Genomic DNA, 14,422 nt, shown 5'->3' on the forward strand with positions numbered 1-14,422 from the left:
CTCACATGCAGACACAGTCTGGGTAAGGTGGGCCCAGCACCAGCTTCCCACCAGCTTCCCAGAAAGAGCACCGAGCACTACACCCCACCCCAGGCTGCTGCCCTGCCAATCTCTCAGGGCCCCAGAGCAGCTCATGCTCTCATCCAAAATCTCCCCAGGAGCTTTAAATGGGGTGCAGAAACAGACTTGGGGGCCAGGTGCACAAGATTGGGAGACAGAGAGAGACCACCGTGTTGGCCAGACCATGAGACCCGGCCACACTAGGGTGGCCCTCCAGGACTCAGACGCCTCCTGGCCACCCCTTCCCCCATCCCTGGGAGAAAATGAGGGTTAAATCCCCGAGAGTACACTTAGGCCCATGGGGGTGGAAGCCGCTGAGTTGATGAGGTTAAAGTAGCTGGATGACCACACCCTGCTTTCCACGTTACACAGAAAGTGGGCTCAAGGTAGAAATGAAGGTGACAGAAAAAAGAAAAGCGTCCGTTTTCATATCTCTGACTTTAGCGGCCAATAACACTGATTTTTAATACTGTAACTTTTAATGATGACGGTATTCTATTTTGTGGTTCTATGATAATTCATATAATTTCCTATCATAGGACAGTTGGATTATTATAAGCTTTCGTTATTATAAATGATACCAGGACAAGCACCACAGCATATGCAAATCACTAATGAATGAATCTGCACTAGACATGAGGTCACTTGAGCAGCGGCTGGCGAGGCCCACCTGGCGTCCTGCCAAGAGCCTCGGGAGGGAGTCGAGGTTTCAGATGCTGCAGCCCCAGCCGACGTCCCCAACTCACCTGTTAAGGACCTCGCACTAGAACCACGCAGCCAAGCTGTTCCCAAATCTTGCCCACAGAAACCATAAGACATAGGTGTCTATTGTTTCAAGACACTAAGTTCTGGATGAATATGTTATTCACTAAGAGGTAATGGGTACGTATACACATATACACGCATATGTATACACACCTATGTGCATACGCACAAACACAAGCACATATACTTAATCCCTACAGATAGAAAAACACGATTAGTGGGGCATAGGATATAGTCTTTCCAAATGTCTCAGGTATATATTATCAAACCACTTTCTAGAAAAACTATGAATTTATGCTCTGACCAGCATGTACAAGAGTGCCCATCCTCAGTATGCCTGCCAACGCTCGGTGTTATCTGTCTGGTATCTCAATAAACGCCGTGAAGAAGGAGAAAAGGTAGCTTCACACGTGTACAAGAAGCCAGTGGAACTACACGGGGCTCAGAAACTGTCTCAGAAACTTCAGAGAAGACACTCCTGGAGACAGATGCTCATGAAATTAGGATGAGATCTCCCTCTTGTTCTAACCAGCAAGCCTTGCTTTGGGGACAATGCTTGCCTGAGCAGAAAATAAGTGACTACTTAGAACAGCCACAGGCCATACTCGCTGGTCAAACTGAGTGTAGCTCTGGACTTTTTGCTCTTGTTCTCCAGGGCCAGTAAATCAACCAGAATTTTTTGTAAAAACATGCAAAATGCCTTAGTGCACAACTCCTCAGACCCAGGGTCCTATTACATAAACCCCCAAGGGAGGACGAGGCAGGACAGAGGGACAGAAGAGCGGCAGGGATGTCTGTGTAGGATGCTGTTGACAAAGAAGCCAGGGCTGCACAAAATCTGCTGGCTATAATCCAACAGTCCGCTGGACTGTTCTAAAACATCTCCCCAAACTGCCACAAATAGGTAACCACTTCCTAGTAAATGCAAAAGAAAGGCTTATTTTCTTACAAAATCGGAACACTGGGTCTCTTGGCGATGGTGGTTTTTACTTTGTTTTTTGTTTGATTATATACTGAAAGCAGCTTCCCAGCATGGGAGTGGCTCCCTCTTCACACTCTTTTCCCTGTCCATCTACACATCAAACAAAGCTTTGCTCAGAAAGTACAAGATGCAGAGGCGTGCAAGAGGAAGTCTGGGTGTGTTGGTGGGTAGGCGGGGTGGCTGAGATGAGGAAAGGATGGGCATAAGTAAGCCTCGCAAAACTTACTGAGAGCGTTAAGCTGGCAATTACACTTACAAATTCTAGCACATTCATGAAGTCAGCCTAAACCGTCATCGTTTCTTTGAAACAACTTAATATAGCAAAATGCCTTGACTAATAAAGCACATACCTTGAAATTACCAAATGCTATCACTTTGTCATATTGGCTTCAGATTTTTCCACCATGAAATAAATAAAAACTTCTGCCAGTTAAATGCCCGTTGTTCCCCTCCCTGATCCTGTCTGCTTGCCTGCTTCCCCAGAGGTGAGCAGACATGAAGTTAATATTTTGCCTTCTAATCCCTCGTTTATTTTTACACAAACACATTCACAAACAACATGCATTATTGGTTTTCTACAAATTTATATGCTCTTGTACTTCTTCAACTTGCTTTATTCACTCTGTTCAGGCCACAGCTCTGCTGCTCAGGCTGTGCACTGCATAGCTCCTGAGGTTTCATTCACACCGGCCACTAAGAGAGTGGCTCCCTTGGTGGGGAGGGCGGGGGCGGGTATGTAGCCCTGCACGCCACATTCTGTTTCGAGATACATGGTTGATGCACAAGAGATCTTGCATTCATTTTAATTACCCTATAGTTTTCATCATGTGACTGTGCCACATCTTATTATTGGTTTCCTTAGGGGAAGACATTTTGCTGTTTTGCAAATATTACCAGTGAACATCCCTACACGTCTTCGTGTGTACTGGTATACAAATATCTCCGGGGAATCACCGTTCTTTATTCTGAGGTAACTGTGATTTTTTAAAAAAATTTTTTTCTACTGCACAGTATAAGAAAAAGACAACCATGATAAAATTTACAATATTTATTAGTATGAATCAGTGTGTGTTAAACCCAAAATAACATACAATTGAGTGATGTTGAGGGCGGTGCCTTACTAGCGAATACAAGATGGAAAGGTCCTAACTGTCTGCAGCAGCGTCTTCTATAAGTGAGAACTGGGTCCAGCCCAGACACAAGCCCTTTATAGAAACATGAGAAAAAGGAATGGTTTACACAATAGAGCACTGACACTGGATCACTGGGTCTGCTTTCAACAATGGTGGCTGAAAAAGTAGACTAGATGCCCAATGGATCTGAATATAGCTCCGAGCCCTTTGGTTGATAAACTGGCTTGTAATTCAACTGGCTGCGAGCACTGCACGGAGTGGGGTCCCCTAGGAAGAGCTCAGCTTCAGCCATCGTCCGGCATATTCCCTGCCCGCAAAGGAAATACCTCTGTCACCCAAACCTCCCTCGGGAAATGAATTCAGTTCTCATTGGGGCCAGCCCTTCCGCTGGCCAAAAGTTAGTTTTAGGTCTTTAACCTTCTATAGTCTGCAAGGTAACGTCATCTAAGTACCCTGATGTACCATTTCAAGTATAAAATGGCAAGTCAATTATGTACCTCCCTAAAATGTGCGCATGGCTCCAGCACCACCTCAGGGATTCCCACGGGGAAACAAGCCCTATGAGAATCCAGGCCTTACACTGTGCAACACACAGGCACGAGCCAGACTCAGCCAGTGAAATGGGTCACATGTCGGTGTCACACATACAAATTATATTTACACATATACATGCACGTGAAAGGAAAGAAAACAGAGGGGGAAAAGGGAAAGTTTGGGAAATTATGGGAAGGATTTACATCCCAAGAAACCACTTGACATTTTGGAGCAATCGTAATTTCCAGGCCTTTCCATGATATTACGTGCTTATAGTTCAATGATCAGAACAGCCAGAAAGTAATTGCAAAGCAAAACAAAGGAAATTAGAGAGCTTCACTGTGGACAAGGCTCGAGGATCTATCTTCAGAGGAGACTCCATGTTTATACGAATGATGTGTGCCCAAGGGCTGTGTACTCTTCACCAACTGCTCTGAGTAGTGATTATATATAAATATATATTGTCATCTGACTGGCTGGAAGAGTTAAGGCAGTATGGAAAGGTAAAAGAGTGGTTCTCACCCTCAATGTGCTTCTGAAATAAGACCATGGGCTCATTGATGGGTTGCTCTCTACATATGATTAACATTAGCTCTTTCATGCAAGATGCAACCACTAAAGACCCAGGCAAAGACTGTGAACCTCTCTGGGACGTGGACAGCCTGAGCTAGACAACTTGAGCAGCTGTTTAGAGAGAGACTCAGGTTCTTGGGGACAGCTGGATGAGGAGAGGTTTTACAACAAGCCTGCATGTCCCCGGGAAAGAGGTCATTCAAATAGCAACCTCAATTTTCTAACTTTTGAAAGAAGCATGATAATCACTTGGCCCGCAAGCAGAATCATGCTGGCTGCTAGTAAAGTTGACAACGTGGAGAAAATCCTAAAAAGCCCAGCAAAGGCCCCGCCAAGACATCTAAATGCCACTTGCTAGCAGTTTTTGAGCGCCTGTCTCAGAGAGCTAAGAAGCACTCTTGAACCAAAAATAAGTATTTCTAGCCTGCACATCCTAAGATTGTCAAGCTATTCTTGCAAGCTGAGTGAAGCAGTTGCAATATCCAATTGACAGCATATTCTTGGGTTTTTCTAGAAAAAAAAAAACCTAAATCTGTGATTTCCACCTGTTTTCTTGATTGCAGTCCACATAAATTGGTGTAAACTTGGCTGTGACTCTCCCAAGGAGACTTGTTCTTTGTTGATGGCGATTTCAGTGTCTCCATCAAGAGTAGGGTGGGCACAGCCATGACAGGCCTCTGAAGTACCAGCTCACACGGAGTCACTGGAGGTTTGAGGTCTTTCGTCAGCTCACAATCTCTTTCTTGGCTTTTATGTTATAGGTTTTCTATTAATGTTTGCTGGGCCTTGAATTAGCAAAAAAGGTACCGGCTGGCCCTGTTGCCATGCTGCCTGATTAACCATTCCTGAAGCCGGCCATTCTTTATGGTTTCTGAGTCCCCACCAAAGGCACAGATCCAAACAGCCTTTAAGAATTTCTTCCCAATATAAGCCCTAAGAGGAAACCAACTGCTTCTTGATCTCAGGTATTTATGGAAGTTAGAATGGTAAGATCTGGATTTCCAATGGAAATAGCTCTTTTTCCTTTCCATGCCTCCCTTCCTTTTCTTTCCATTGGATTCAGACATCTTTAATTAATTGAGCAGACAGGGAATCTAGAAGGGAAGGTTTTGTGAAAGCCTACTCTCAGCTAACTGGCATTTCCAGGGTTGGACCTCTGGTGAGTTACAATGCCCACCTACCCAACACTTTCTCCAATCTTGTAATTTTGGGGTCTTGCATCTTAGGGTGCTGGTGCTTCCTTTGGCTGGCTTTCCCATAACCTATCGATTGATGTTATTAGAAGTTTGCCCTATGATTTAGACTCAAACATCCTCTGGTTAATTTTCCCCCTGGATATGACACCGTGACATACTGTCTTAGTAAAATCCTACTCTGTGAATTAACCCTCTGTAAGAGAGGAGGAATTTATTACTGTGGAGATGATGCATACCAGGCAGTCTCTGGAAAAATATTTATATCCTACATCTGTCACCATTTACACAGTACTTAAATGACTCCTTCAAACTAGGCCTCCCAACCCCAAAGCTGCATGAAATATTTTAGTCAGATTTGGTTTGCTTGTTTATGTGTAACTAAAACTTAGAAAGACAGGCATAAAGTAAAAGTCAGAGATGTAGAAAACAGTTTCTAATACATCTTTCTCCACTTTCACGATGGCTCAAGTCTCTAGCTTGAGTGATGATCCAATTACGCTCCGCTGAAAGGTAAATTAAGTTAAATTAAATGAACCTTTCAGTGAAGGCTAGTCAGGTAACAGAGGCAGTGGCATTGGAGCACTTGCTGAAATTGGGCTGGGAACGCAGGAAATCAGAGTGGAATGCCACTTTAGAATCTCACACACACAGATAAGCCAGTGAGACCGCTGTACAAATATAAGAATATTTTCGGATTTTTAACAACAACAACAAAAGACTCAACTATACTTATTACCTAACATGTTCCCTCCCACGTGCATTTCACGCCCCAAAGGCCATTTGGTGGCAGCATGGCAGATTTTTCTGGAGTTTTTTCCAGGGACAGTTCCTGCCCCGTCGCTGCAGGTCTTCCAGGAAGCCAAGCCAGCGTCTCACTTCTCCCCACGCTGGGGGCCAGGCTGCTGAGAATAGGAGGTCGGCTCTGGCTTCTTCAGGTTCAGTGGACCCTGGGCCACAGGTCAGCAGCACCGCCGGCTGGCTGGCGTGGGTGGCTTCCCCAGTTTGATTGCTCCATTGTTTCCATTTTCGTGGGGGTCCAAAGGTGGGATCTGGCGACCTAGAACAGAACAGAGAGGAGGCCAGGATTGATTGCCTTTTCTCCAGTCGACACTACCTGCTTCAACACCTTCCCTTAATGTTTGGGGTATGCAGGAAGCAGAGGGGCCCGGGAATGGCTCTTTTCTCTCCTCCCTCCTTCTTCCTTTCCCTCTTTCCTTCTTTGCTTTGATGCCTGAAGTCAAACTCCTGTTTGGAAAGGTAAGGAAAGGTAACGGCACCCTCCTGGTACCATGGGCTTCCCTGGATTTCGAACCCCACACCCCTGAGTTAGGGGACAGGCCCCATCCACCTTCTCGGAGTTAGCACCAGCCCCCCTAGAGTTCTGTCTCACTGCAGTGAGCTGCTTCATGGCAGCAAGGCTTCAGCAGTAACCATGAGTACTCATCCTTCTGCTTCTTCAGATAGAACTTGATTGAGAATTGTAATCTCCCTAGTAATACCATTAGTTAACACTTTGCTCCCCATCCCTCATCCTGCTATGCATGAGTTATCTTATTTTTACTTAACATAATTTTTTAAATTGTCCTAGAGGGCCGCGTGGGTGGCTCAGTGGTTGGGCGTCGGCCTTTGGCTCAGGTTGTGATCCTAGGGTCCCGGGATCAAGTCCCACACTGGGCTCCCCACAGGGGGCCTGCTTCTCCCTCTGCCTGTATCTCTGCCTCTCTGTGTCTCTCATAAATAAATAAATAAATAAACAAACAAACAAATAAATAAATAAATAAATGAAATCTTTAAGAAAAGTTGTCCTAGGGATCCCTGGGTGGCGCAGCGGTTTAGCGCCTGCCTTTGGCCCAGGGCGCGATCCTGGAGACCCAGGATCGAATCCCACATCGGGCTCCTGGTGCATGAAGCCTTTTTCTCCCTCTGCCTATGTCTCTGCCTCTCTCTCTCTCTGTGTGACTATCATAAATAAATAAATAAATAAATAAATAAATAAATAAATAAATAAATAAAATTAAAAAAAAAAAAAAAGAAAAGTTGTCCTAGAGTCTCTGTAAACCAACACAAAACTAAAAAGGCAATAGCAGGGGATGGAGAGGTTGTAGCTAAAGGGTATGTGGTTTCTTTTTGAGACAATGAATATAATGTAAAACTGTTCATGAATAGCTCTGTGAATATACTAGGAATCATTGACTTGCACACTTCAAATTGATGGAATGCACAGTAGGTGTGTTTTATCTCAATAACGCTATCTTTGAAAAAGGCAATGGGATCTGGAAATAACAAATATGGGTTCAGAACCGCATAGTTTTCAAAGACGTTCACGGGCACTGTCGTCACTGAATCCTGTGAGGTCGGTGTGACGGCTGCTATTCTCATCATTTCACTAAGCCTCAGAGAGCTCAGGTTATATGCTGCAGGTTGTGTCAACAGTAAGGTGGCACAGGTGGTTCGCTGATCATACATCTTGATTTTCTGATGGGTCTCAAAGCCTGTGTCCTTCCCACTGTCCCCTATTTACACTCTGTGCACATTTCTATCCCCCATAAAAAGACATGCAACACTAGTTCTAAAATAAAGGTCGTTAAAATCAGTTCATCAGCATAACAGTTTACTAAGTAACCAGTACTGAGAAATGGAAGGGAATTGGTTCCAAAGACAGTCTTTCAGGGCAAATGGATGTTACTTACGGGCTATACAGAGAGTCAAATTGCCCCGGCAGGGGTACATCTTCACCACAGGCAGAAATAGTTAATGGCAAAGGTACTGGTGCAGTCTGGGTGCTATGGCCACTCATCAAAGCTCAGGCAGAAAGATTCAGGCCATTGGCAATTATCCAAAATCCAAAATTAATGGTAGAACTCTTCACTTGATGATGAAGCAGAAGGGAAGGTTGTAATAATTTCTGAAGCCACAATTCAGGCTGCTTCCTAGCCACAAAGCTAAGCAAAGCTGTCGCGCACCGTTCTCAAAGCAGTTCAGGCCCAATCCAGAGGCAAATGAGAATGGAAGTGCAGGTACTTTCCTCTTTTGGATATGCTATGTTTTTTTTTTTTAATTAGTCTAATTAAAAGGAATTAAACAAAATACCTCTTGTACTTTGTCAATCTTGAGCAATAAATAGAGGGAAAAGCTCCCAATGACTACCAATGCTCTGATTTATTTAGGTCCCATCTTACCAATCAAGTGTTACTTACTCTTCAAGAGCAAGTGCTGTGTTTCAGAGGGCTAATGATGTCAGGTTGTATCATTATTTAAATGTATAAGACTTCCAGTGCCTCTTCAATGTGTTAGGGGTTTTGGCTTTCACATCTGAAATACTTTGGGACAAAACTGTCATTCTGATTGGTGCAAGCTGTGTGGCCTTAGTTAACTAAGACAAGTACCATTCACTGATTAGTACTTTTGATGATGTCAAAATCAATAGCCTATACTGACATCAACTTCATGCTATTCTTATGTTGCTAACTCTAAAGTTGGCAAAAGAGCATCACAGTTTAGCCCTCCTATTGGTGACTTATTCTACACGCCTCAAGTTGTAAAATTTCTCCTATGATATGTACCCCAAATATATGGAAAGCTTATGTGTACAATACACACTGAAGCCACGAGGGTCAAGCGGAAATCTAGCAACAAAGAGCATGTATGGAAAGCATAATGAGAATGTCAGGGCAGCCCATCGGCATCCCTCCTTGCTCTGCTTGTCCTCCTCCCTCTTTCCTCCCTCCCTCTTCTCTCCTCTGTGGACAATAAGCAAGACAATGCTTAGGATGCAAGATTCAGTAGATCCAAGTCACGCCTAGAGAAGACTCCTTTCTTGTTTTAAACTGTTGGCCATGTTTTTGAATCAGCTGTTGAACCCGGCTTCTTAGAGGCACCAGGTCCTGTTTACCTTCAGAATGGTCAAAATCTCACTTATTTGAACAAAGTATTTCTCAGAGACAGAGTTACAGTAGATTCCTTAGACGTTGTTCTTCTCACCTGGTAAAAGGGTTTTGAGATCTGAGAGTCAGTGTGGAGGTTAAGTGAACTCTTTAATATCTCCAAGACTGCCTCTCCTCATCGATAAAAAAAGACCATGAGAAAGCAACTGGAAGGTGCTCTGCAGGTGGATCTGTGGCACCAATACGGAAGGAACTAACGACAATTAAGGGGTCCTGGGTGTGTCTCAAGTGGAGTCTGCTTGGGGACAAGGGTTCAGGTACTAGGGTTGGGACCCATCCTACTCTTCCACAAAACACAACCTAGGATCCTCGCTTCAAAGTGAGAAGAAAGGAAATGCTTCCACTTTAAGGCAGAGGTCGAGGAAGGTGGACCCTAACAATGAGGCAAACACCTCAAGCCCAGAAGGAAGCCAGCAGCACTGTGCAAATACACGAGCTCCAGTCCTGTGATCTGAGTTATCTGGAACTTACCGAAAGCTTCAATGTACTTAAACAAAAGAATGGTTCTGGAAAATGGCCAAGGCGTTTTGTACCAAGGAGATCACACAATGGAATCAGTATTAATTACACAGGCATAGAATAGGACAAATATATATCTACACATACACACACAGAAACATCTGAACAGGCTTTGAGCATCATCCTCTGCAGGCTTCTACTCTTACAAAACATCCTTTGAGTACACAATCCCCATCACAAGTCATCCTTGAGTAGAAAGCCTACGCCAGGGTGTTTATTTTAATAAGGTTGGGATTGTGTAAGATTCTGCTCGGAAAGAGGTAAAGGACTTTATTTCGAAATTCAGTTTTCCTAAAAGCTGACAGCCTAGAGAAGAAGCAGGTTTTTTAAAGGATTCCTCAGGAATGCAATATGTGAAAAACAAATTCCAAGCCTATAAATCTGATCTCGGCTCTGGACTGGGGGCTGTAATGCCTTCACACACAACAAAAATAAAAGAGCATGCTTGGTTGCAGCTGTTCTCGTTCCTTTTCTGGAGGGCGGGCCATTCCCTGTGGAGCCTGGAGGCTTCCTGATGGTCCTGCTGTTCATGTTCTTCTCCCCTCCCACTGCAGCTCAGGATTTACTCGGCTTGGCTATCTTCTGTTGGGTGTTAGAGGTGCTGGTAGTTGCTGTGCAACTTCCATTTCTCCATCCTGATTTTCTGAATCATCCTAATTAGTAAATCGACCAGTAGGACTTGGCAGTATTTACCCCTGATAATAGCCTTTAAGGCTCACCATCATGGACCACTGCCCTTAGAATACAGAATGGGAGCAGGGCCGGAGGTGAGGCATGCCCCTTGAGGCATTCTCTGAACTGTCCTTTTGCTGCTGTAAAGAAGATAATCCTGGAGTTATTAGATGACCTGGAACCTTAGAGTCTAGATCTCAGAAATGGGCTAACATTCCATTTGGGACCCGAACGGCTTAGGAGACAGAGTGAATGGCACCAGGAGGCTTGCAGGAAGTACAGGTCCGGGATGAGGAGAGCCTTGATCTAGGGGTGCTGGGGGGCTCAGTCCCTTAAGCGTCTGCCTTCTACTCCGGTCATGATCCTGGGGTCCTGAGATCGAGTCCCGCATCGGGCTCCCTGCTCAGCGGGGAGTCTGCTTCTCCCTCTCCCTCTATCCCTCCCCCTGCTTGTGCTTTCTCCAGCACATACACGTTTTCTCTCAAATAAATAAATAAAATCTTTTTTTTAAAGGGGAGCCTTGATCTGGGTGCCACTAAGAGAAGTAGAAAACAAAGATGGGAAGGACTGTGGGAAGACATCTGGCAGAGAGATAGATAAAGGAAAGAGAGGGATACAGAAAAGCAAGGAGAAATGTCTAGATTGCTGAAGGAATGGCAACATCCACAGAGAGGGAAGAAGGGAGAGGCCACACTGGCTGTGAGCCCAGAATGCCAGAGGTCTTCAATATGCGGGGGCTTCAGTGACTCAATCATCAGACTTCCTTACCATTCAAGAGCATCTTTTCCTTTCCTTTTTCTTTTTAAATGAATAGACTTTCTTCCTTCCTTCCTCTCTTTCTTTCTTTCTTTCTTTTTCTTTCTTTCTTTCTTCTTCTCTTTCTTTCTTCCTGGAGCAGTTTTAGCTTTACAGAAAAAGTTGAGCAAAGTACAGAGAGCTCCTAATACCCTCATCCCCACCTTTCCCTGTTTTAACAACTAGCACAACTGTGGAATATTTATTACAAAAGATGAGCCATCATTGATTATTCTAAAAGAAAGTCCATAGTTTATATTAGGGCTCATTCTTGGTGTTGTATATCCTATGGGTTTTGACAAATACGTAATGTTAGGCATCCTCCATTAAACACCAGACAGAATAGTTTCAATGCCCTAAAAATCCTCTGTGCTCCCCCATATATCCCTCCCTCCTTCCCCTGAAGAGCCTCTGGTGACCCACGGATCTTTCCACTGTCCCTATAGGTTTGCTTTTTCCAGAATGTCATATGGTTTGGATCATACAGTACAATGTAGCCTTTCCTGATTGGCTTCTTTCACTTAATTGGCTTCTTTCACTTGAATAGTATTCCATTGAATGGATATGTCCCCTTTTTTTTTTATTTTAACATTTAAAAATTGTAAGACATACATACAAAAAAACACCAGCCACAAGGTAAAAATCTAACAAACCCAACTTCATCAGAATGAAGAATTTCTGCTCTTCCAAAGACATTGTCAAGAAAATGAAAGGGCGAGCCACAGCCTGAGAGAAAATACTTGAAAAAACAAATATCTGATAAAAAAAAAAAAAAACATGCATCCAGAATATATAAAAATAATCTTTAAGCCTGACAATAAGAAAACAACTCAATACAAAACAGGCAAAATTTGAACCAACATTTCACCAAAGAGACTTAAGGATTGCAAATAAGCACATAAAAGAGGAAACACTATGAGTCACTGGGAAGATGGACATTAGAACTATAAGGAGGGAAAAAAAAAAAAAAGAACTATAAGGAGATACCACTATACTCCGATCAGAATGACTGAAATTTTATCAACTGGCCAAACCAAGTACTGATGAGGATGTGGAGCAACTGGAGCTCTCCCACATTTGTGATAGCAATGTAAAAGGCTAAAAACACTTTGGAAAACTGTTTGCAGTTCCTTAAAAGGTTAAACATTACCTGGCAGATAAGCCAGCCATCCCACACCTAGGTACTTATTCACACAAAGACTTGTATGTGAATGTTCACAGCAACCCTACTTCTAATCGCCCAAAACTGGAAACACCCCAAATGTTGGGTGGATGGATTAACACAGTTTTACTCGTGCAGTGCAATACTACTGAGCAACCCAGGAACCCAGCAAAATCCATACTGTGTTAGACTACGGAGGGCAAGTGATCTCATTTCTTGCATAAAGAAATTACATGAGGGGGAAAAAGGAGAAAGATGGGAAAGGGAATCTCTTGATTAAGAGAGGCTTAAAAGACATATCGACTAATCCCTGTATGTGTAATTTATTTGCATCCTGATTCAAGCAAATTGTAAAATGCTAACAGAGGAACCATTTAGGACAAATATGAGCTATTTGGAAATTTGAACACTGAATATTTGGTGATATTAATATGATAACAGCATTATGATTACTAATGTAATAATGAAATTGTTGTTATGTAAAAAAAGGTTACATTCTGAACCTATTTATGGATGAAATGATGTCTGGAACTCCCTTCGAAATAATTCAGGTGGATGGCGAGGGGGAGTGTGGGGGTGTGGGGCAGAGATGAAATCTGGTTATGAGTGCATGCTGGTTCATTAGGTTATTCGTTTTACGAGCATATGTTTTTTTTTTTGTTTTTTTGTTTTTTTCCAAAATAAAGCCTACTTTTCTTTTTGTTTTTTAGTTCCCTGGAAGCTTACCACCATAAAACAACCCGTTAATATTTTAAGTGCATGTATCCTTCCAATCTTTGCCCAGAAGAATATACTATTTACCATTATATATGGTTCATATTTTATGAAATCAGGATATTATACAAACCGGTCTGTAACTTCTGTTTCAGTGTCAAGAATTTACCTTTTCATAACTGGAAATACCGATTTACATCATCATTTTTAATCACTCGTTTATATTAGCGACAGCATGGCTTTTTAGAAAAAACCATTTCCCAACTTTTGGACCATTAAGTCATTTCCTGTTTTTTACCATTATGAATAATGTTACCATAAACTGCCATAGGCCATGGGCAGTGAGATAGACTAGATTTTCCAGAGCCCCCTGGCAGCCTTCTACTATAGGCTACTTACTTACTAGTTCTGCGACCTGGAGCAAGTTACAAACCCCTTCATGCCTCAATCTCCTCGTATGTAAAATAGGGATGATAACTGTGCCTATTTCACAGCATAAGTGGTGCACTGATGAGTGTAAACATTTAAGCAGTTGCGACAATGGGACAGAATGAGAATGTGCTGTGTGTTAAACATTCCTGCTACATTTTGCACACCTGATCTATTTCTGCTTTGGAATCCCTGGGATAAAAAAGAGACACATGTTTCGGGTATTTGCTACCCCACTTCTCCCTATTCTGAAAACTACACTGTTTCACAGACATCCTCTATCATTGCACTCCCTAAATTAACTTTTTTGGTGTAAGAAAGTAGACAGGTTTTGTCTTTGTCCTTTAGTGTCCCTTGATGGCTAAATTCACTTTCATTTGACAGCCGGCTACACTACTATAGAATTTGCAAATGCTTTGTTTTGATTTTGAGCCTGCTCCAAACAAAAACTACTAGAGAATTTTAAAAATCCAGGGCACTTAAAAAAGCTAACACTGTGCAAAGAATGATTATAAAACAAGACCTGATCACTGCCTACATATCTTAACTTTCTGCTTGTCGTATGAGCACCCTATTCTAATTTTTCCAAACCAATACACTTGTACCTCTAATTATATACACTTGAAAAAATATTTCTCACCTTGTTCTCAAACTACTAACAAAAAACCTAGTTTAACGTCTACAGTGTCTCCAGATGTGATTTTCCAGAAGAGAGCCTGTGTTCTCTCCTCCACAGTCAGCATTCAAATTAATTGGAACAAAAGCACAGCTGTCTGGCGGAGATCCCACCCGAAAAGGGACATTTTTCTGGGGGAGCCTGCAGCTCCACCTCTTTTTGCCCTTAGGGAGAGTTTAAAAAAAAAAAAAAACAGCATTTGAGTTGAATAATTAAAATCCACAAACCAAAACCCGTGTTTCTCACACTCCAGAACCCAGTTCAACAG

General features: G+C 42.9%; 1 protein-coding gene across 3 annotated transcripts in view; it reads right to left on the reverse strand.

Moving 5' to 3' along the window:
• Nucleotides 1–2,840: 2,840 nt before the first annotated feature.
• Nucleotides 2,841–14,422, reverse strand: part of RAB31 (RAB31, member RAS oncogene family) — a 128,580-nt gene continuing 116,998 nt past the window's right edge. For 2 of the 3 annotated variants that reach the window (XM_072828720.1, XM_072828723.1), the window contains one exon: nucleotides 2,841–6,300. In XM_072828720.1, coding sequence (XP_072684821.1) covers nucleotides 6,203–6,300 — 98 coding nt within the window. In that variant the 3' untranslated portion in view covers nucleotides 2,841–6,202. Of the gene's footprint in view, nucleotides 6,301–13,302; nucleotides 14,319–14,422 lie in introns of those variants that run through there. The other variant, XM_072828721.1, reaches the window with a different exon arrangement.

Source organism: Canis lupus, chromosome 6 (assembly GCF_048164855.1).
Source record: "Canis lupus baileyi chromosome 6, mCanLup2.hap1, whole genome shotgun sequence".
NCBI lineage: Eukaryota > Metazoa > Chordata > Mammalia > Carnivora > Canidae > Canis > Canis lupus.